The sequence below is a fragment of the Hemicordylus capensis genome, chromosome 1 (genome assembly GCF_027244095.1).
Source record: "Hemicordylus capensis ecotype Gifberg chromosome 1, rHemCap1.1.pri, whole genome shotgun sequence".
NCBI lineage: Eukaryota > Metazoa > Chordata > Lepidosauria > Squamata > Cordylidae > Hemicordylus > Hemicordylus capensis.
This window is the reverse complement of record NC_069657.1, coordinates 233978275-234003110: the sequence shown is the minus strand read 5'-3', so window position 1 is coordinate 234003110 and position 24836 is coordinate 233978275. Positions and strand designations below refer to the sequence as shown.

General features: G+C 42.1%; 1 protein-coding gene across 1 annotated transcript in view; it reads right to left on the bottom strand.

The window, feature by feature from the left end:
- ABCA12 (ATP binding cassette subfamily A member 12) overlaps positions 1-24836 on the bottom strand; it is a 244358-nt gene that overhangs the window by 127227 nt on the left and 92295 nt on the right. Inside the window, exons 6-12 of the mRNA XM_053268830.1 lie at positions 23100-23188; positions 19181-19287; positions 13359-13544; positions 12006-12184; positions 8499-8611; positions 7176-7269; positions 1697-5857 (exon numbers count right to left, since the gene is read on the bottom strand). Of these exons, the coding sequence (XP_053124805.1) occupies positions 1697-5857; positions 7176-7269; positions 8499-8611; positions 12006-12184; positions 13359-13544; positions 19181-19287; positions 23100-23188 (4929 nt within the window). The remainder of the gene's footprint in view (positions 1-1696; positions 5858-7175; positions 7270-8498; positions 8612-12005; positions 12185-13358; positions 13545-19180; positions 19288-23099; positions 23189-24836) is intronic.

Here is a 24836-nt window from a genome sequence, read left to right as displayed (position 1 = left end):
GCTGACACTGCAGCAACAAACCTACCCATGAAGCCCGCCAGTTAGCCAAGGTTAAGGGTGCAAGTGCACAGAAGTTAAGTGCTTCTGTGTGAGTGCTGCTGCTCCCAGCCGGCTCAGACATGGGAGCAGATCCCCACAATACACTGGGCACTTGTGCAGTGCATTGTGGGATTTCTGGGGGCCAGGGCCATGCTTTCCAACCCTCGCAGCTCTGTACTTCCTGGGGCACCTGCGGACCATCCATTATCCACATGCCCAGATGGTCATCAGAAATTGTCTGCAAGGAAAGCAGGCTTCTGTTCCCGCCACCCCGCCTTCCCAGTTGTGAGAACAATCTCATTGGCTGGCATCCTTACTAAATTTCTCAATAACACTACTCAAGTTGCTGACCAAAGGACTACTATATTTCATTAGGCCTTTCGTCCTCTAGAAAATGTCATCAGGATGTCAGCCACTGGATTTGATCAACAGGAGCTTAAATTTGATTATTTTCTGACTGTGCATCAGGGTAGTAGCTTTTTTAGCAGACTTGCAGACAGTAGCTCTCCTAGTGTAAACAAACTGAGCTCCACTGCCAATATTAATTTACACCATCTGAAGTCATTATTAAACAAGGATATTCTAGCATTATTAAACAAGGATATTCTATTTATACCTTTACTGCATATATATCCTTATGAAATATCTTTCTAGAGTTCACAAATCTGAGAGCCATCAACTTCCAGAAGACCCTCCCTAGTCCTTCCAAGTGTATGCTTTGAATGATGAAGCTGAGTACCAACTCATTGGCCAGAACCTCTTTAGAGCCACAGATAAACTCTGGCTATGTAACCCAGATAAGTTAACTGGACTAAAAATCCACTGAAAGGTTGAAAATGTGAACAAGCACTTTCAGACAAGTACAATGGCTTGGATCTAAGCTGTGTGCACGGAGGGCCCTTGGCAATCAACTGCTGAATATGGGGCCACTTAGGGGCACATCAGCATCAGGAGCATTGCTAACAGATGTGACCTCACTCCCATGCACACACTGAGGGCATTCTCACGATCACTGGAAAGCAGGCTAAGGGAGCTTAGCCCACTTTCCATTCATCATGAGAACCAGCGGGCTCACAGGTGAGCCCAAAGGTTCCCTGGCAGCTAGCCCACCAAAGTAGCCCTCCCCTTAGCCCAGGTTAGTGGAACGAGTGCTCTGCTAACTCAGGCTTCCTGATCATGTATTGCCATGGCGCGACTCTGCGCCGTGGCAACACATAAGGAGATCCCTGGCCGGTAGGCTGCAGCCAGCCTCCTGGGCTCAGGGGTCTCTCCAGCATGCCGCACGCACTCGTGCAGGACATCCTGGAACTTCTGGTGGCCACGCAGTCCCCGATCCCCACAGCTCCCACCGGCTCCGTGATGGAGCTGGCAGTTGTGTGGGCGGCCGATTTGGCCGCCCGGGCTGCTGCCTTGATCGTATGCAGGGAGAGCGGGCTAAGTCAGCTCGCCTCACAGAACCCCCTCCAGCAGGTCTCACTGATCGTGAGACTTGCCTCACTCAATAAATGCACTAGAAGGGGGTGTTCTAGATAGGGAAACCCGTTGGAAGGCTCAAGCATTTGTTTTCCTTCACTTAAGGAGGCATGGTTTGAGAATCACTAAATAGATTACATTTACAGAGTTCTATATAATGACAAATATAAAATTATCAACTTACTGTGCAATCAAATCATTTGGAGATGGTGTTTGTTCCCATTCACTCCAAAGCAAGATGTTATTGAAGAGTGTTTTGGCAGTGGTGGTGAAATTTGACATAATATGGTCAAATCTGTATTCCAGATTGGTTACATTTAGCAGGGGGAATTGATCCGGATCTTCTTTTAGTTCCTTTAGCAAATCCAAAAACATTAGTTTCTTGAAAATATAAACACCAGCCTTATGTATTTCTGGAATTGACTCACTGTGAGCAAGTACTCTGTCCACTAGTTTCAGACCAAGTTTTGCATACTCAGGTTCTGTCTGGTTCCATGCAGAGACCATTTTCCAGAGCTGTGAAAAATTACTCCACACAGATTGCCTGGAGTCTTCCTCAACCTTCTGTAGAACTTCATTCATGGAAGAATTCTGATGGATATAATCTTGCAGTTGCCTGAAGAACACCGAGAAATTATTCCAATCCACTAAGGTGTCTGTGAAATTTTGTAAATGAAAATCTGTTTCATTAGCAACAAAAGGAGGGACAATGTTTAAAGGATAATAGTTCACCATATTATTTATTCCAGCAAGCACTGGAATTAGGCAAACTGTATTATTTGATGGTAGCTCTTTCGAGATTTTTTCTAGAGTTTTATAATTCTCCTGTATCCAAGGATTCTTAAAATTAAAGAGGGTGTCCATTTTTGAAAGCATGCCTGAAGAAAGCTGTAGTGATTTGATGATGCAAGACAATGTATTCAAAAAGTATTCATCACTGTTTCTGTAAAGACTTGCTAATTCTGGAGTCAGCTCTAAGCTTCTTATTGAGAACTGGAACAATTCAGTAAATGTTTGATTGGGCATTGTTCTGTTTTCAGAGTCCCAAGAACTAAAAAGCAGTTCACAAGTGCTTTGTTTCAAAGACTCTTGGAGGGTGGCATTTTGAAACAGCATCTGAAGTATTATATGAATTGTATCTTGGGCATTGCAATTTTGTGGTTGTCCAGCTCTGTGGTTCCTATTATCTAAGAAGGGGCTCAGAGATAAATACAAAATATCCACTATCTTGTTTTCTTCTGAAATACTATGCCCTAACAAAGCCTGATTAAACTCCTCCTGAAACAGAAAGTGTGAAAATCCATACAAGGTGGCAATTCTTTCTTTATCTGTTGCTTCTCTCAATCTGCTGTTGGAAAGTATTATTGCCCCTCTCCTCAATATATCATATATCCTCCGCATGATCTTATTGCTATCATTGGTCAAAGTTTCTAAGTGGGTGATGTTAAACTGACGACCAAAGTCTTCCTGGAATAATAGATTTCTGAGGACAGTGTTGATATCTTCTGAGATGTTGTTTTGAGAGCCCTCTCTACTATACTTTTGTAGTACATGGAATAAAAGTCTGTACAACTTCTCCAGTTCTAGACTGAAATGAAGACCAGAACGATTATCCTGTGCAGACAAATGACTGTACAATATATTTAGAAAATGGATGTATGCATCTACATTTGTGCTATTCAATTTCATGGACGTTAGCTGTTTAGCAATATGTTCAAAGACTTTCAACTCATCCCACCATGGTTTGTTTGTGATATTCTGGGCATTGTGAATTATTCCTGAAAGATGAGCAAAAAAAGGATAGCTTTGACTCCTTTTCACATTTCCTGTAATGTTGTAGAGATTCTGGAGTGCTACAAGCTGCTCCAGAAAGTTTTTGGTGGTTGTAGATCGTGGTTGTTTTCTGCTTTTTTTAAGCAGAAAATTTGAAAACTGCAGTGGGACTTTATGTGTCGCACTGAGATCATGAGGCACATCCTCAGGAAGCAATGGAACAAAAACAGGTATCACTCTTTTTACTGTTTCCCACACTGCTGCTAAATTAAAATCAGTTTTATTTAAGAACAAAATTTTCCAAATCATCTTGGTTAAGTTTAGCACCTTATTTGTTTCCTCCCACAGAGGACTGATGTAGAAAAGCCTTTGACTAAGAACATCAACAGCTGGATGAGTCACATTAAATAGACTTTCCAAGTATGTTTTGTAATCTGAGTCAGAGGTAGCATTGAAGAATAGCTTTAATGAGCCAAGTATGTCTTCTAATTGGGAAGCTTTCATTCCCCAACGTAAGATTTCAAGGAACTGATGTGTTTCTGTTTTATTGGGAGCGAGTCCAGTACCAACAAGAATTAGAGCTTTTCTAGTCATTTCTAGTAGTTGCACATACTGCTTTGCACTTGTCACATTCTGATGGATGTCCAACATATTTGTAACCTCGCTCAAGACCTTTGAGAAAATATTCCATTTTGATTGGTTGACAGCACTTTTACTCACTTCTAATATCTTTGATACAATGGCATTTTCACTGAGTTCTGTGTGCAGCAACATAAAAGATGCAAGTGCCTGATTCCAGACAGATGGACTGCCAGACATGTTTAGTGAATAAGTGTCTGTTCCATTCAACATAAAAGGAATCAAAATAGGTAGAGCATTTATAACATCCATATTGCCAAACAACGGTGCTTGGCAAGTCAAATTATTCTGGGGGAATTTGTTAAAGATGGCTGTTAGACTTTTATGCATCTTTTGTAACCAGGGATTCTTATAGTTACTGTTCAAGATGGAAATAAACCTTGATGAAAGTTGCAGTGATCTTATGAGGCACTGAAATTCATCTGATAAATTTTTGTTTTTGTGGAGTGTGTCAAATGTTGACATCAGTTTTAAGTTTCTTATCACAAGCTGAAACAATTCTGTAAATGTTTGATTATGGGTTGTTCGGTTTTCCAGATTCATGGAAGTAAAAAGGAAACTGCAGTTGCTTCCTGTTAAGGCTTCCTTTAGTGTGACATTATTCAACAACACTTCAACAGTAATGAGATGAAGGTCTTTGACAGTGCAGTTCAGCATTCTTTTGGAATTCTGAACATCTTCCTTTAGAAAAGGGCTCAAGCTTAAATACAAGATTTCCAACATTTTTGCTTCCACTGAGCTGCTATGCCACACAGAAGTTCTATACAACTCCCTCAAAAGTAACAAATGCGGAAAATTGAAGAGGGTATCAGTTTTATTTATACTAGATGCTTCTGTCAATCTGGGATCAGAAAGTATACCTATCCCTTCCTTGAATATTTGTAACAACCTTTGGACAGTCTCATTATTGGCATTCATCAGAGGTTTAACAGTGATGAATTCACTGACATATTTTTCTTCCAAGTCTTCTAATACATAGAGAGTTTTTAGGATGGCATCTAAAACCATTGAGACATTTGCCCCATTTATGCTTTCTTCACCATGCTCTTCCAGTAAATGGTTCGCAAATTTGGTCAGTTGCTCAAGTTCCTTTTTCAAAGGAAGGCCTAAGCCTTTGTGGTGAATGTATAAACTGTTGTGTAGTATATCTAAAACTTTCCCATATGCAATGAGGTCTGTATCATTCCATTTTGCAGACCTTAGTTTTTCCCCAATGTACCAATAGGTATTGAATTCATTCCACTGATATTCATTTACAGAATTTTGGATTTTCTGCATCATGTCAATTACGTATGAGATCAGTAGGTAATTGCGACTTCCATTAACATTTGCAATGATATCAAAAATTTTCTGAACTGTCAGGAGCTTATCGGGAAAAATTTCAATAGTTACAGGTTTAAGCAGAGAATTTGCAAACAATGATGGTACCTCTGCCACTGAAGTTAAGTACCTTCTAACCTTTTCAGGTTTGTAAAGAACTTTGTGAGAGGATATCATTTTAATGGCTTGCCACATATTTGTGGACCTAAAATTAGTCTTGTTTAAAAATGCTGGATACCAAATGTTTCTAGTTAAGTTGTAGACATTTTGAGATCCTTTCAAGTGGGCCATTATATTTAACAAGGACAACCCATCAAAGCCATTCTGAAACAGGAGAGATGTGAAGTTGTGGACTTCATAGATTTCTTCTCTATTTAATAGATCTCTTAATTTATTGTCTCTGTCATCCCCCATTTGCCACTGCAGGATTTCAGCCCATCTCTGTATAGTGTTGTTCTCAGATTGTTTGAATAGCTCTAGGTTTTTCAGTGCGGTAGTAGTAAATTTCTCTTGTAAATCATTGAAAAGCTGTAGAGTCTTCTTAATAGTTTCTAAATCCTTTGAGAGATGGCCCATTTTGAACTCTTCACCAGCAAAATCTGGAGACAATTTTCTAAAGGGAGAGAAATGCAGAAATAAAAAGTTCAGTGGAAAGAACAATAGAAAGCCTATTTAGAGTGAACTGTGCATTGTATGCTGGGTTCACTTAAATCTATATGCATGTATATTTTCTCATAACCACAGCATTTATTAGTGATCATTTGTCTTAAGGACTAGAAATGCAAAAACAACCCATCCATGGTAGAAGGAATATCCACCTATCTTTCAGACTCTAGCACTACCAATGGCTCACTTTTCTTACAGATCCAGTTCATTGTCCCCACACCTCAGTCCCAAGGAGCACTCAGACACAATAAGCTTGGGTAATGGGACCAGATTTTATTGATATAGTACAATTAGTGAACTGTGAGCAGCAACTCCACCGCTTAAACAGTGCAGGCCTAACCAGGCCAGATTTGGACACCAAGGCCTACTACATGGCGACACACCCTGGCTCAGGATATATATAAGCGGGACTGAGCCCAGTTCATCCCCATCCTTGCCAACCCATCCAGGTCAGGGCAACTCCCAGGGTTTCCAACACCCCATGCCGCGCAGCCTTTCAGGCGTAGGAACCCCTGAAGCATTTTCTCTGGCAAATCCAGTTCCCTGAGCTGCCAAACCCCATTGGATTGATTGCCAACTTCAGCTTTCCTCAAACTGCCCAAGGGTGCTCAGCGATCTCATCTCATGTGTATCTCCACCCAGTCTGCACTGTTCCTGCCGCACCCTGCTGAGGAAGGCGCATAACGTAGTAGGCAAAAAAGGCCCCTCAGCCTGAGCCAATCTGCCGATGGGGCCAAAAAATTCCTACTCGGCCCCCAAGCCGAGGCCCCCTCTGCACCTAGGGAGGGAGGGAGGGACGCGGGCCAGAGCCTGAAAGAGGAAGGAGGCCCTGCGGAGCTGCACGAACAGCACATGATCACTGCCCCGCTCCTAGCCCCGACCAGTCGGGGCTCTCCTTGAGCCTGTCCTGGGGGGGGGGGGGACGGGACAAAGAGCCCGTCCCCAACACAAGGCTATGGCCGTGCACATTCTCTGCATGGTCACAGTCACATTTTATCATGGATTTTGTAGTCTTAATATAAATCAATCAAATAAATAAAACAACAAACAAACAAACTAGCTCTCACATATGTGTTTTTTTAAACTGAGTCTCATTGTGTCACAGATTTTGTAGGCTTATGTTTCCCCAAGGAACACATTAAGTCCTGGACAAACATTCAGAGGAGCTGGAGAAAGCAATTTTCTCTCATTATTTATTTCAGAATAAAATTCCACATTAGTAGATTTTACTCTATAAAGAACCTTGACTCTAATTCAGATCTTACCTCAAAATATCTTTCATTTGAGCTAATACAGTCTGGTTGTATTTCCAGTAATGGGAGAGTTCATTAATGCCAGTCATCACTGAATTGTTCTTATCTACAATAAAGAAGTAAACAAGTTAAATAAAAAATATGAACTGCTATCTTTCAACTTTAATTACGATAACAGGCAAAGATGAGCATAAAAGCTTAAATCTGGAGGCACTTGACAGTTAAAGCTGCTCAGTCATAAGCCCTTATTTTTTATTTCTTACCTCCTCCCCTCTGCTTTAACAATAATGACAAAAAGCATTGTCTCTTGTAACTGTCAACATTTACTTAAACTACATGTATGCTGTTACAGTGAATATGTATATGATGAATATTTATATACTGCTTTTCAACAAAAGTTCCCAAAGCGGTTTACACAGATATAAATTTTAAAAAATGGCTCCCTGTCCCCAAAGGGCTCACTATCTAAAAAAGAAACATAAGATAAGACACCAGCAACAGCCACTGGAAGGATGCTGTGCTGGGGATGGAGAGGGTCAGTTGCTCTCCCCTGCTAAATATAAAAGAATCACCACTTTTAAAAGGTGCCTCGGGTTTTTACCTCTCATGGTTCCTTATGGGGCCCACTTTGGCAAAGAGTCTTCAATGTGAGAGCCATGGCCCACTGTGCTTTTCTCAGTGCAGGGAGGGCCCTTTAAGAGAGATGGAACTCTCTCTTAATAGCTCTAAGAGGAAAGCACTGGAAAGGGCTACGATGTGCAGGCCTTCCAAGAGGGCAGGGGGCTCTGGGTTTCAGTGAAACAGCAAGGGCTGAGTAGCAGGATATCCACTTCCAACTACAGAATATGACAAGGTTTCCCCTGCACTCCTTCCAATCCAAATTTCCCTACTTTTACAGAACTCTGCTATGGATGTCCTACAGTTCTCCTCCATTTGTATAGTTTATGCAAGTTGCACAATCCAGCTTCTCTTGGTAAAGAATTTGGATTGCGATTGAGTAGAATTTTGATTTATGTTTTTTAGCACAATGTAACATAGCCCTATTTCTTTTGGGTTTTTTAAAAAATACATTTTTTAAAAAATAAGGTACACAGCCCTATTTCAGACAGGTGAAACAATATATTTTGCCACTCCCAAAATCAACATTTGCATGTAAAAATAATTCCACCAGATTCTAGAAAAATAAAACAAACCCTTTCCCCCTCTGCAAAGGATGCAGAAGTACAAAAAGTAAATGAATACACTTCTTGCATAACATAATCCAATTTTGGATGATGATTTTCTGGTTACAAAACATAGCCTAAGCACATAACTAGCCAAAGTAAATACCTTCACCTTGTTCTGAACAGTTCGAGGAACATAGCAGACTGCTAATCATATCCTGAATGGTTTGAAGTCCATTGTGGCTCATAACTAGTGAAGAATCCTTTTCCACATCCATAACAACCCTAGGATGGGGCAGGGGAATGGAAGTAATATGCACCAAAAAAAAAAGAATGTGTAAAAGATGTGCGACGGACCATCAGAAAGTTACTGTATAGTTAAAGTAAACTGCTAGGGAATAAAAGGGAATCCATTGGTTTTTGTTTGTCACATCAGTGAGTATTACATTTGTAAGTGACCCTGAAAACCTATGGCTGACATCCTGACTAACACTGTATGCAGACTCCTAACAGTAGCACAGCACACACGCAGCACCAGCCTCAGTGCTTCTGAAGCACAGGTGCTTGTACACAAGAGTGCAATTATTTTCACCACCCTCCTCATTCTCCAGAAGCACTGTTTGACAGCAGAACATGCCCTAGAGGGTCACACAGTCCTCAGGGACATGTTCCCGCAGGTCAAACAATGTTTCCAGAGCACAGAGGGAATGGCAAAAATTGCGCTAAGTGCAAAAGCACCATTTTGAAAGCAACAAGGCTAGCATTGTGTGCATGCAGCTATTGGACGCACATGCACAACATTTGTCAGGCTATCAGCCATTGTTATTCTTCCTACAACAGACAGGCATAGAAGATCACAGATGGCACAGAAGCTGGGACACATACAACTTCTGTTCTCCATGCCTGAAAAACACAAATTGTCTTAGTGAGTTTAATAACATCAATACAAATTTTACTAAGCAAGGTAGTATTACACAACCAGAGGCCTGCAGTCAACATTTTGGCTGGTAAATTTTAATGCACATCTTCTCCATTGATTAGCAAAAGAATCCCTCCTTTCCAATCATCCCTGATGCATGCCATCTACCACCACTCTCTCTCTGTTCAGAGTCATATGTTGGTGTTAGCAGCCGGCACATCGTGGAGAGTAGATGGTCATAGCTCCCCTCCACCACAAACCTCAAATACTATATGTGACTATTTTCAATCAGGTGGTGGTCTCATTTGCTCAATTTCTTTTTCCCCACCCACACTGAGAGAGGAATCACATGACTGGGGCATTCATTAGAGCAAGTATTGCCATGGATAATAAAAATAACATTACCTCTTTCCCCCCTTACTCATTTGATTCAACTTTGGACTAGAAAAAAATGGCCTACTTATCTATAATGCCCTATTTACCACCTGAAACTTTAGGCTTGTGCTTTGCAGGAAGGTTTTAAGATAAAATTAATTTATCCAGTTCATCTTTCTAGTATGCTCTTGCTCCTCAAACATATGGATTAGAGAAGGAAGTTAAGTCTACATGAAAGGGGTTAATTATGCATTTTAAAGTAACAACAGATCAGAGAAGCAGCAGCAAATAAGGGTCTATGCAGCAGTATGGTTTCCTATTAAGAGGATTAGAGCTGACGGATCTCTCTGTTATTATTTAGCATAGACATGAGATGTTTTAGGAGTGGGGGGGAAAGGAAGATCCAAATGTAGATTTAGGTTGCTTCTTAGCACCTCACTGATCCTTTGGGCAGTTTGTAAGAACGCTGCTTCCTGAACAATGCTCCTTGAAATTACTTTTCATATCAAACCCTTTCTAATCAATGCTGTGTTGATATCTTGAGCTTTGTCTGTGTTTTAAGATTTCTATATAGTGTTCTAGAAGCTCTGTAAGTAAGCAAATACTTTTCGCTTGAGCTCTTACATACCTTTAAAATGGTCAAATACAAATATAATATCTTCATGAATCAAAGCAGAGGTGTATTTCCTAAACTGGAGCTTTGCACACCCTGTAGATTTCTGATTCAGTTTATGGCTAGCCTAAATACAGAGGTGTGAAAAGCAACCCATGGAAGCTTTTTCTATTGTGACACTGTGATATCTATGCTGTAGGAAACAGGGAAGATGGAGAGCAACAACAGTGGTAGCAGAAGTCAAGGTATGGACCAGGACAGCTCTCTCTCTGTGTCACACTTTCTTGCTCATCTCATTCACCGCTCCCTCCTCCCTCATTACTATTTGTAATGAGACTTCACTGCCACTAATACAATATGAGATTATTCCCTCTGTTTTAACTCAGTGTTCCACTTTTCCTACATGGGTGGAGGTTTTCTTCCCATCTAAGAACGTAAGAACAGCCCTGCTGGATCAGGCCCAAGGCCTATCTAGTCCAGTATCCTGTTTCACACAGTGGTCAGCCAGATGCCTCTGGGAAGCCCGCAGGCAAGAGGTGAGGGCATACCCTCTCTCCTGCAGTCATTCCCCAGCAACTGGTACTGAGAGAGGCATCATGCCTCTGAAGCTGGAGATGACCTATAGCCACCAGACTAGTAGCTATTGATAGATCTCCTGATCTCTAAACTATAATAAGTTTATGATGCCATATTTCCAAAGAGGCTGGCCTCTTCCATGTCACAACTATGCCTGGCTCAGCTATGCTATGCTTTTCTTTTTTAAATCAGCACTTCAAATAATGCAGTTTATGCCATCTCTTTCGAGACTCCCAAAAGGGACTGGAGAGTAGCATGCAAACAAGCACAAGTAAGGCACAATCAAACACAAAGCCCAGTCCGTCATCCCACTCCTCACCCTTCGCAGATGCAAAACAGGCATCTTTGTAGGATCCAGGCAGAGCACAGCAAACACGCAGCAGCATTTTCATAAAATAAACAAGCACCATAACATCAATCACAGCACTATAAGAAATGCCTTCATGTTGCATCATAATGCAAGAGTGGATCAAAGACCTGGGCAACCATTTGTAGTGCAAAGATGAATTTAAGTAACCCTGAGTACAAAAACTACAGGAAGCCTGCACATTTGGAATTAAGGCTATTGAGTTTCCTCCTTATGAGGAGTTCCACATAGCAACCATCACTGCTCATTCGGGAACTGTGGACAAAATCCATGTTTAGAAACAAGAACTTCAAATAAACCAGCCACCAAAACATGGCACTTTCTTTTTACTAGTGGGCCCGGGCACAGAGCATCTGTGCCTCTAGTGCGGCCGGGCCCACCGCCGCCTGCGCTGCGGCCGGGCTCGCCGCCTTACCTCCACGGCCGGGCCCGAGGGTGCCGCCGCCGGGCCGGAGAGTGCTGCCGCCGCCGGGCCCGCCGCCGCCGCCGGGCCCAAGAGTGCCGCCGCCGCCGGGCCCGGCCAGGCCCGCCGCCTCGCCTCCGCGGCCGGGCCCTGCCAGGCCCGCCACCTCGACTCCGCGGCCGGGCCCGCCTAGCTCCCCGGCCATGGCCGCTGCCGTTCTCCTGGGTGCGCCAGGACCAATCAGGCGCCCCCGCAGCCCAGCCAATCAGCTGGGCTGCCGGGACACATTTCTCCTGGGCACACCCAGGAGAAATATATATATAGCTACCTCCCTTTGCCATGGTTAAAGCTACCACTTCATCACTGTCAATGGGATAAGAGACACAACGATTATACATTCACTCTGTTGCTTAGTTTTTCTTTTACCTGCTTGTATTCTGAAGGGCAGAAAGCATATCCTTCACATTGTAGACACCTTGAACGATATCTGGGGCCATCAGGAGGATGCGCCATAGAGAAGTTTCATTCTGCACTTGGGAGATGAGCGATAAGAAAGATACTGTTTCCTTCACAAATGCCGCCTGGTACTGAGGATCATGCTGTAACTAAAATCAAAGAAAACTTAAAAGGATCTTTTTAAAAGAACGAACAGAATTTGATATCTCTCCTATGCCAGCAAAATAATTCTTTAAAATTATCCCTTTCTTTCTTCTGCCCATTATATGAGGAATTTCTTCTCTGAACACCTTTCTCTCTTCCTGCCCCTTTTCCTCAGGACCCACTGACAAACACAAAGGTAAAGTAAAGCGTGCCATTGAGTCATTATCAACTCCTAGAGACCACAGAGCCCTGTGATTGTATTTAGTAGAATACAGGAGGGATTTACCATTGCCATCTCCCGCACAGTATGAGATGATGCCTTTCAGCATCTTCCTATATCGCTGCTGCCCAATATAGGTCTTTCCCATAGTCTGGGAAACATACCAGTGGGGATTTGAACTCGCAACCTCTGGCTTGCTAATCAAGTCATTTCCCCGCTGCGCCATTAGGTGGCTACTGACAAATATACCTGGTGCCAAACTTGACATAACAGTGGTCAGTCTTTCTGCTGAAACTCTAGTTTGCCCCTAAAGGAAGGTTTAGCATTGAGGTCTTGCTTTTAGAGACAAAAACAGCACATGTGAAGGGAGGTGGTCACACACACATGCCTATCTCTTTCCGTCTCACCACAATAGCAGGTCTACTAGCTGTGCTCACTTCCAAACTAGGAAATCAGCTGACAAGAAAACTGTCTGGGTACAGACTGTGGGGTGATAACCACAGACAGGGCAGGATTTAGAGCTCTCTCCATGTGAGCGCCTCTTGCTTTTAAAACCAGATTCTCTTTCTACATGATTTGGAAAGATCCAGGTTTAAATGTACATATGTGCTGCCATCATAACCACAGACTAAGAAAGACAGCAAGCGCTTTTTGTCTTTGGCCTTTATCCTTGACCAAGGAGAAGGCAGCCTGCCTGTTTTCAGAGATAAACTTCATTCTTCTGTCTGCTTCTTTTTCCTATTCATTTCCAGCTGTTGGAGTTCACAGAGTACAAAGAAATAGAACATCTTTTACAAAAGCACCAGCTGCAGTGCTGTGGGCACAGGGTGACTGAATGGCTACAATGTGGAAAGCCACTTTGATAAAGGGGTAAAACCTCTTCTAAGCAGTTTGATTAAGGTCATTGTTTAGCAACCATTTTCTTCAATAAAGGGCTGGGGGAAGAGTTGGATACTTACATTAGGAATCTGATTTCTAAATTCTTTAAAAAATGACTCCATAAGAGACAAGTTGGTGAAGCAAAATGTCTGGTAGATATTTTTCCCCAAGACTCCCCACGGGAGATTCTGCGATGTTGCAAATGTTGACATAACTTCACAGGCACTAGCTTTAAGGTTTTCTACAGGTGATTTTTGCATCTGCATCTATAAAATAAATAAAAAGAAGGGACACGGAGTTGTGTTTGTTCTAACAAGTGTTCTGCCAAGTGATTAATAGATATACATGGTCTGGAATGCTTTGACCAAATGGTTTCAAAGAGCTAGGATTGCTGGTGCTAAAAGTTACAAAACTGAAGTTCTAGCCACCCACTCAGCCACCCACCAGCTCACCACCAGGAGCCAGAACATCAAAACTGCTAGAAGCCTCAAATGGCCCTGCCCTGACCACAGGCAACCCCATCACCTCAGCCTTGGTATTAGGCCTCAGGTCTCTCCCAACATGCCGGAAGAATGAGGGAAGACTTGTTGCTTCCCTAGCCACTGGCACTCCTTAGTCAGCACACAGACTAACCCATCTGGTCTCACACTGCAATTGGCGAGGGCTGCCCAGCACATGTGCAATGTGCATTCAGTGGCATACATCTCTCCCCTCACATTTAGTATGTTTCCTTGGAAAACAGATACTCCATAAAGTATGAAGCTACTCTGACACACAAGAGTTTGAAAACAGCCAAGGTTTCAAGTTTAGACAAAGATTGTCCCTGCTTGCCCTACATAGTTAGTAAAACTAGTTTCTGCTCCAAATGTTCCTTACAGTCTGAAAGTGATTTCATTTGTCATTTGTGGGTGGTCAATGCCTTCCTTGTTAAGCAAGGGTAACACAGCTAAACAACTTTGCCTCTGAGGGGCCAATTCACACACTATACATCACCGACCAGTCCCGGATTTGCCATCAAGTGTACGTGCAACTAGAAGCCACAGCCAATCCTAGCTCCCTGTACAAAACACATGCTTGCAAATAGTGGTTACTACTTAACATGTTTAAGACAAATCTTAGAAGCACAGACTACCTAAACATTTTAATGTGTAATTATGTATATTATATCACCACTGCAAGAAAAGGACCCTCACTCCACCCCACTACAGCTCCTGGCCACTGCAAGCCTGATTTGTTTGAAAAGCCTCTAGGCCTCCTTGCAATGTATATGGCCTTTATTCCAGAGCGAGCCTAGAAGCAACAACAGCTTCTACTGCTTCATTTTGCAGGCTGGATCCACTTGTAACACTGGAGCTGGCAGACAAGAGGTTGGGAAAGGACCCTACACTCTGCCACCAAGGTATGCACCTGAGTATGAGTGTGCTCATGATCTAATTGCTTTACATTTTGGAGCACTCATATTGTTGACATATCTTCTACTACTACTACTACTACTACTACTAATAATAATAATAATAATAATAATAATTATTATTATTATTATTATTATTATTATTATTATTATTATAACAATAACAACAACTTTTTCTTCTGTTCTCCTAGCAATACCAGAGGATAACAGAATAGAAGAAAAAGAAACAGAAAAAAATCACAAAATACAAATATCTACAAATTGAAATTGAAAGGCTGTGGCAGAAAAAGACCAAAATAATCCCAGTGTTCATTGGCGCCCTGGGTGCAGTTCCAAAAGACCTTGAAGAGCACCTCAACACCATAGGGGCCACAGAAATCACCATCGGCCAATTACAAAAAGCAACTTTACTGGGAACAGCCTATATTTTGCGACGATATCTATAATAACCAACAGTATTGATGATAAAAATCAGCCATCCCAGGTCCTTGGGAAGGACTCGATGTCTGGATAAAACAAACCAGTCAATAACACCTATCTGACTGTGTAAACAGGTAATAATAATAATAACAACAACAACAACAACTATAATTATGCTATTTACACAGTCTACCAGATGTTATTAACTGGATTTGGTAAGAACATGAGAACAGCCCTGCTGAATTAGGCCCAAGGCCCATCTAGTCCAGCATCCCATTTCACACAGTGGCTCACCAGATGCTGCGGGAAGCCTACAGGCAGGAGTTGAGGGCATGCCCTCTCTCCTGCTGTTACTCCCCTGCAACTGGTACTCAAAGGCATCCTGCCTTTGAGGCTGGAGGTGGCCTATAGCCCTCCGACTAGTAGCCGTTGATAGACCTCTCTTCCATGAAGTTATCCAAACCCTTCTTAAAGCCATCCAGGTTGTTGGCTGTCACCACATCTTGTGGCAGAGAGTTCCACAAGTGGATCATGTGTTGTGTGAAAAAGTACTTCCATTTGTTGGTCCTAAATTTCCTGGCAATCAATTTCATGGAATGACCCCTGGTTCTAGTGTTATGTGAGAGGGAGAAGAATTTCTCTCTATCCACTTTCTCCACACCATGCATGATTTTATAGACTTCTATCATGTCTCCCCGCAATCATCTTTTTTCTAAACTAAAAAGCTCCAGGTGTTGTAGCCTTGCCTCATAAGAAAGGTGCTCTAGGCCCCTGATCATCTTGGTTGCCCTCTTCTGCACCTTTTCCAGTTCTACAATGTCCTTTTTTAGATGTGGTGGCCAGAATTGTACGCAGTACTCCAGGTGTGGCCACACCATAGTTTTTTATAAGGGCATTATAATATTAGCAGTTTTATTTTCAATCCCCTTCCTAATGATCCCTAGCATGGAATTGGCCTTTTTCACAGCTGCCGCACACTGAGTCAACACTTTCCATGAGCTGTCCACCATGACCACAAGATCCCTCTCCTGGTCAGTCACCGAAAGCTCAGATCCCATCAACGTATACTTGAAGTTGAGGTTTTTCATCCCATTGTGCATCATTTTATATTTGCCAACATTTAACTGCTTTTCCCATTTTGTCACCCACTCACCCAGTTTGGAGAGATCCTTTTGGAGCTCTTCACAATCTGTTTTGGATTTCACTACCCGAAAGAATTTGGTATAATCTGCAAATGTGGCCACCTTGCTGCTTACCCCTACTTCTAGATCATTTATTAATAAATTTAAAACCACTAGTCCCAGCACAGATTCCTGGGGGACCCCACTTCTTACTTCCCTCCATTGTGAAAACTCTCCATTTATCCCTACCCTCTGTTTCCTGTCCTTCAACTAGTTAGCAATCCACACATGTACTTGTCCTATTATTTATTTATTTATTATTTATTTATTTATTAGAAGCATTTAATATATCACCCACTCCAAAGACTCCAGGCGGTGTACAATGGCATGTAAATAAAGTAACATTAAAAATTACAATCAAAATTACATTAAAAATAGCAAACTAAAAAAGATAATGGAAAGGAAATAAAGTAAACTACAGGGTAAATGCCCGGCGGAAATAAGGATTTAAAGACCGGTAAAGAGGGGTCTAGACAAATCTGAAGGGGAAGATAATTCCAAAGAAGTGGGGCAGCAACTGAAAAGGCCCTTTCGCAGGTCTTAGAACTCCGAACCCCCAAAATCAGGGACCGACAAAAGGGCCATCTGAAATGATCTAACAGGATGGGATGTAACTGGATGGGAAATGCGATTCTGTAGGTAAACAGGCGCCAAGCTCTGCAAGGCTTTGAAGGTAAGAACCAGGACTTTGAACTGAATTGCAGAAGCAAATGGGTAACCACTGCAGCTATTGTAGGAGAGGTGTTACCCTATCATATCTTTTGGCACCCATAAGTAGGTGAGCCACTGCATTCTGGACCCACTGAAGCTTCCTGATCATCTTCAAAGGTAGCCCTAGGTAAAGCGTGTTACAGTAATCTAAGCAGGAGATGGCAAGGGCATGAGTCACTGTCATTAGTGCCTGCCGATCAAGATAAGGGCATAAATGGTGAACCAGATGATGCTGGGCAATGATCCCATGACTGCTAAGTTTTCTCAAGAGCCTTTGATGAGGAACTTTGTCGAAAGCTTTTTGGAAGTCCAGGTATACTATATCAACTGGATCACCTTTATCCACACACTTGTTCACACTCTCAAAGAACTCCAAAAGGTTGGTGAGGCAAGATTTACCTTTGCAGAAGCCATGCTGGTTCTCTCCCAGCAGGGCCTGTTCTTCTATGTGCTTTACAATTTTATCCTTGAGGATGCTTTCCATCAATTTGCCTGGAATGGACGTTGAGCTAACGGCCTGTAATTTCCCAGATTGCTCCCGGATCCCTTTTTGAAAATCGGTGTTGCATTTGCTACTTTCCAGTCCTCCGGCACAGAGCCTGATTGCAGGGATAAGTTATATATTTTAGCAAGGAGGTCAGCAATTTCACATTTGAGTTCATTGAGGACTCTTGGATGGATACCATCCAGCCCTGGCAGTTTGCTAGTTTTCAGTTTTTCCAGACAGTTTAGAACATAATCTCTTGCCACTACTATCTGACTCAGTACTTTAGTTTAGTTATCGGGCCCTTTCCAAGGATCTAGGATAACTAAAGAAAAATTAAAGATAGAGTCATCGTTTTCCTGCTGTCCCGAGTAGTGAGGCCTTCTGTAGTTGATGTGTTGTAATTTTATTGATGCCCAAGGTATCAAGATAGTGTTCAAGTTCTTTTGGTACTGTACCAAGGGCACCAACAACTATTAGCACCACTATTGTTTTCTTTTTCCAGAGCCGCTCAATTTCAATCTGAAGGTCCTTGTATTTAGTTATTTTCTCCAGTTGTTTTTCATTTACTCATCTATCCTCTGGGGTTGCAATATCAATTATCAGAACCCGATTCTTCTCAATGACTGTCAGATCCGGCGTATTGTGTGCCAAATGCCTATCAGTTTGTATTTGAAAATCCCAAAGGACTTTTGCCTCCTCATTCTCTGTGACCTTCTCAGCCGGATGATTCCACCAATTCTTGCTTGCTGGCAATTTGTAATTCTTGCAAAAGTTCCAGCGGATCATCGCAGCAACTTTATTGTGTCTTTACTTATAATCAGTCTGCGTGATTTTCTTCAAACATCACACAAGTTGCTCAACTGTCTCATCCACTTCCTTGCATAACCGACACTTACTGTCTTTCTGGGTCTTATCATTTTGTGCTTTTATTAAATTTGTTCATAGTGATTGTTCCTGGGCTGCAAAAATGAGACTCCGTTTCTTTCTTCAGTGTTCCCTTCTTTAACCACTTCCATGTTTTTCTATTGTTGACTTTTGATTGTATGTCATTAAAGAACTGACCATGCAATGGTTTGTTGTGCCATTTTTCTTGTTGATTCCTCATCTGCTGTTTTTTGTATTCATCCTTTGATTCCCTTATTTTCAACAGTCCTGTCTTACTCACTTCCTGTAGCATTTCTTCTTGGCTTTCATTGATGTATTCCTCCAATGCTTGTTTTTCTTCTTCAATAGACTGTCTGACTTGCAACATTCTACATCCATTTCTTGGCAGGTACAGCCTATCAACATCACTTCTTGGGTGCAGGGCATGATTGATGGTCTTTATTTTCCTGGTTTTCCGATTCAGCGCTATTAGTAGTAGTAGTAGTAGTAGTAGTAGTAACCCTGCTTTTCTTTTATGCAAAATGTCTTACAAAATGTAAAAAGCAAATAAATAAAATTATAGCAATGTACAAACCACACAAAAATTAAGTAATATCAGTGCTAAATAAAATAGCTAATAAATATTAGTACCAGACCCCTGAGGAACTATCAGAATAATATCTGTTGCTATTTGCAAAGTAAGACAGTAGTTTGGGAAACCAGAAAAGTACATGCACTTTCTTATTAAAATAAAAACATACATTAACACCAGGTTACAGAAAATGGCATTTAAAAAGTGATCTAATTAAAGTGCATATAGAAAATTACCTCCCCTAGACTGAGAATTTTGTTGAGCAAGTAAATTCTGGCATGGCTGGCTGATGACGATATATTTCCAATGGTGCTTTTCAGATCGGCTATTGAATCAATTAGCTCTGCAACAATTTAAAAAAAAATGTAAATGTTTCAGTTTCTAGCTTTTGCTGATTGTGCCAAAGCATGCAAGCAAGCAAACCGCAGCCGCCCCCACGGAGTTGGTTCAATAGACTAAACTAGTGTTGGGAACTGTGTGCTGATCAAGAGAAATTCTGGCCCTTACCTGTATGTATATGGAGGCAGGGAATGCCTCAGTCAGCACTGTGCAAGTACATTAGTTGCTAACTAGATACTTGTCCCTGCTATTGACAGGAGTCCATATCAGGGGTAACCATCCTGTTAGCCACTGCAAACTTGTAGCCTCTGCCTCCACCACCCCAGCACTTCAAGGTAGGAATTCCCCTTTACCTCAATTGTCACATAGGCTACAGGCATGTTTGCCTAGCAAACCATCCCATTGGCCTTCTCTGTTTCCAAGATGTTCTCACAAACATTTCAAAACTGATGTACAGCCCCAGATTTTCTTGTGTAAAAATTCTCCACAGATCTATCTCTTTTTCATCCATGGGTTGCTTTTATTTTTTACAAAAATAAAAGCCCATTAATTACAGAGACTTCTCATCTCATGGTGGGATTTCCCAGTTTTAAATTAAGATGTAACTAACTGTTGCTGGAACAGCTACACGTTGTTAGTTGCAAGATCATTTTACAAGTAATGTAAGGATTTGCTCTTGCATAGGTGGTTTTTGGCAGCCCCCTTTTCTAAGTGCTTCTGGACTTGAAATATCCCAAACAGAACCAAGCATAATTATCTGTTTTAATGTGTTTGCTGAAATTAACAAAGACCAAAGATAAGGAAAACCAGACCTGAAGTTCAACAGGGCAAGGCTAGAACAGAATAAAGGCTGGACAACAATACATAAGAATCTAGGGCTATAGAAACACTGCATCTTTTTCATTTGTTCCGGAAATGGAAGATTGCTGCAACTGAAGATTTTTATTAGGACCATGTGAACTGGGAACCATTCAAGCGGGGAGGAGCCACCAGATTCTGCACAGGCCTCATTGAAGTGAATAAGAACATTGCCTGTTCTGGAGCTGCCATCCACTTGATTAGAGTTTGCACAACAGAAGCTCCCAGTGGATTGTACCTTAAATCAATTTTAGCAAGCCTACTGTACCTCCATCTTCATGTAGGCTGTGAGAGTTACAACATTGTATGGTTCTAATTTCCTGACTTTGCAGCTGTTCTAGACTTCCACTATGACTTCCTAATTGCTTAGCAACAACCAAGATGTACACAGACATATTTACGGAATGGCTTGGTTTATATAAAGGATTGCTGTGGCTTTAAGAAATAACTTCTTGATTGGGAGCAGTTTAGGTTCTATAAGCTGAGGATATGCTGCAATTAGCTGGGCTATAGTCCTTGTTGTAATACCATTTGTTCCATTCTGGGTGCTTATTAATTAGAATCCTCCTGCTAGAGCCTAAAGGATTTCCGTTTTAGCTTTAAATTCCCATGCGGGGTGGAGTCTTCTCCCTTAACCATCTCCTGCTGCCCTTCCTGTCTTTTTCACCGTAGTACCATAAGCCACGACACCGGGAGAAAGTGCCTTGAAGGGAGCCCACAACTGCCATGTCCTCAACAATTTCCCCTTGTTTGTTGAATGAAGCCTATACAGCCGGATAAAAACTGGCAAATGCAGAAAAATATCAATTCAGTCAACAGTTCTCCTTTCATACATGGCAAGGTGCATAATCTTCTAGCAAAGCTTTAAAATATCATCGGAATGAAAGTGAACAGTGATGTATCTACCATGATCTTCTTGTCTTTAATGATGGATAAACTACTACACACTGTGAGTGGAGGGTGGGCTGTAATCCAGGAGAAGCAGCTAAAATCTCCTCCTTTCAGATTTTCAAGTCACTGGCTGACATCCTGCAGTAGTCCTGAGGGGAGGGAAATTTTTTGTCGATGTGTCCCTCTCTCTGAAGCCCACTGTGACTCCTGAAAATATGTCCCTGAGAGCTGTGCAATCCTCAGGGACACATTTTCAGAGTCATGGTTGGGTGCAAAGGGAAGGGAAGGGAAGAGTGAAAAAAACCTGTCCCTATTCCATAGTACATGTGCTGCATTGCTACACCAGCGCTTCATTGGTCTGGATGTTGGACCCTATGAATAGCCTCTGTTGGGGAAAATGGTGGCTGACATAATTCCAGGAGGCCAGTTGCAAAGTACAGAGGTATCCCAAGAAAAGATAGACATTTGTTCCAGATATGCTGGTTCAAAGTCCTGTTGGAGCCATTGGCTGGCTCCAACATTCTGTAATAAACAGAATGCATGACTCTGAATGGGTGGTGTCCTTCAAAGTATGAGGAATTTAAAATTAAGGAGGAAAAAATAACAGAAAATCAGTAAAGGGAAAGGGAAGCACGGGGCAACACAGATAAGCTATTCAAGATGCTAACCTCCATGCCAGAATCAAGAGGAAGAACTAAAACCAGCTGAATCTGCAAGCAATAAATTATTGGCAGTTGCCAGGGACCTTTGCCTAATGAAACTTACTTGTACATAGACAACAAAGAAGGTTGGCCATAGGGAAGGGCATTACTAGTTAATATAGCTTTATATTAAATGTTGTGTGGAGCCTCCATTCTACTTCCATGTCCAGACGATTGTGGAAAAGCATTGGCTGAGCAGTACTAAAAGGATCTAGTGTCCTGTTGCAATAAATGAGATGTAAATACTTAACTGGCACCTAATGGCACAGTGGGGAAATGACTTGATTAGCAAGCCAGAGGTTGCTGGTTTGAATTCCCGCTGGTATGCTTCCCAGACTGGAAAACACCTATATTGGGCAGCAGCAATATAGGAAGATGCTGAAAGGCATCATCTCAGATTGTGTGGGAGGAGGCAATGGTAAACTCATCCTGTATTCTACTAAAGACAACCACAGGGCTCTGTGGTCGCCAGGAGTCTACATCTACTCGATGACACTTTACCTTTAAATACTTAACTAGGTGATTTGCAGAGGCTAGTTTAAGTTTCTTTTGCCTGTCCCCATTGCGCCTGGACCCAATGAGCTTATCCCCCGGCCCCGGGATTTTAAAATATTGAATACACTTCTTTTAAGATAAGAGCATACAAACTTTTGGTATGCACAGAAGATATGCTTCATCCAAAATATTCAGGCATCAATATTTTGTTTTGTCTCTTATTCTCTAGTACCGGAAATGTCATGTCTAGACACTAGACATGTCATGTCTAAATGGGCCAAATTTCTCCTCCTGGAAGATTCTCAACATTCTTTACAATTGTTGTTCTTGTTTCCTCTGTTTCTACTTTGTCAGTTTCCTAGAACTATAGCATAGCCTTGGATTTCAAAGAGCTAAGGTTTTATTTTATTTTATTGATATATACTGGACTGTATTTGTAAGAGCCAATGGGGCAAAAAGGCAGCTTTTAAAGAGGTAACTCTGCTCTATTTAGCAAGGAGATGGCAACTGCCCCTATTCAGTCTGGCATAAACATCTGTCTCTAGTAGCTGCTGGTGGTGTTTCCCCTGCGCTTCTTTTTGATAGTGAGCCCCTTTGGAATGGGGACTCATTCTTTCATTTCTCTGTCACAGAAAGAGCTTTGTGAACATTTTGATGAATAGTGATATATATAGACATAGATATAGATTCTAAATAAATAAATAAATAAGTTCAAAATATAAGCTTACTCCTTCAACTATCCTCAGAAAACAAGAGTATCATTTTTATAAAACTCTCCTGGGCCTCAGTCTGGAGAGTTTCCAATTATTAGACCTTTATCTGCAACAAAGAGAGAAAGCTTACTAAACGCTAATAGAATCAAATAACCTACCCAATGAACCATTCCTGCTTTTGGGAACATCAGCACTCCGGTATGATGGATTGCTGTCCTTCTCTGGGTTAGCTGACCTTCTCTGCTTTCTGATAAGGAAAAAGGAAAAAAAAGACTGAGAAGACTCCTATATCATCACTTGTAGTTACCTCCAAGTGAAGTTCCTTATATTAAACCAATTCAAGCTGAGTTCATATCAGGATGTGGATTTGTTTAAAGCACTCAGTCTTTCTCAGCACAGAATTTTTGTTCTATTTTTGTTTTGTTCCTGCACCTACCTTGATCTTACTTCTTCTACAGACAAAGGCCTTTTAAAATCATTTTTTCTTAGGGGTGGGAGACAAAAACTGCTTGTTCAAGGGCTTAATATGGCTACCCATGATTGAAGTAACACTAATGGCATCAAAAATGTTTGGTTCAATTAATTCCACAAGCATTTAGTCATATGCAAATGAAGGAAGTGCAAAGTTATGACATCTTGCTTATCTTTTGAGGGTGTTCTGAGTCCCAGGGTACAAACTTTATTAAGAAGCAATTTGTTTATTTTCGTGGTTTGGGTCATAATGCATTTCCCAGTGATCTGTAGTGTGAGGTGCTGGTGCATAGTGGACAGGGCCTCTAAACTAGTGCAATGTTTAGCTGTGCCCATGCAGCAAAAGCACTCAGGATGTTGTCATGGCACTGTATATCCAGCCAGTGCAAACATGCCAGAACAGGCCTGAGTCAAATTTGAATTATATGTTGGTGGAATTGGCTGTGATGAGGATAGGGCAGCAAAGTGGCAAGAGGAACTCCTCAGCCCCCGCTTGCCATTCTGAAACCTTAACGCATCAGAAAAAGCACACCAGATCCCAAGACCATTCATCTAAATTGTCTCTAGAAATTAGGGATGCACACATGCATATGTTAAAGACACTGCTTGAGATGGGAACTACTGAGCCAAGGGACCCCACATGACAAAGGACCCCACCCAGACCACAGGGTTTGGTTGCACCATCTGGTCTAGCAGCAGCAGCAGCAGCAGCAGCAGAAGTTCGTGGTGGCAACCATGATGTTAGTTCATACAGCAAACATTAAAACAGAACTTTACAACATTTAAAGTCACAGTGAATGTTAAATTTCACACCATTATGCATATTGCTGGGGCCATTCACATGGCCTACTGGGCGGGCAGATGGGCAGAAGGCTTCTCAAGCCTTGCTTTCCCCCCAGATTATCATTGTTGTCCTGGTGGGAGTGCACTCCACGCTCCCATACAATCAGTCCCGCTCTGTGCAGCAGCGTGGAGCAATGGGTCTCTGCAACCCATTGTCCCGGCCCCTGGAAATCCCACAATGCACCACCACCGCCATTGTGGGGATCAAACCTGCGATGGGCAGGTGCCTGTCAGAGCTTCAGTGCCAACTGAAAGTAGCCAGGGCTGACACATGATCAATTAAGTGGGGTTAAGGGAGCACTCACTCCTTTGACCTCACTTAAGCACCTGGCTTCTTAGCTGGGTTTGCCACAGAGGCACCACTAGGATCTGTGAACCTTCCTGCGGTTCCCATGGGCAGCCATGGCCGGGCTTAGCTGCCTAGCCCAGGCTTGGCTGCTTGTGCGAACAGCCTCAATGAAAAAGTGATGCTTTGGTCTTCTCTTAAGGATGTTGTGGAGAAAAAGAGAGCATTGTGTGAATTGAGCATGTCGTGTCCTCACTGGGCTCATCTAGTGGTCCAGTTTGGTCCCAGCTTCTCC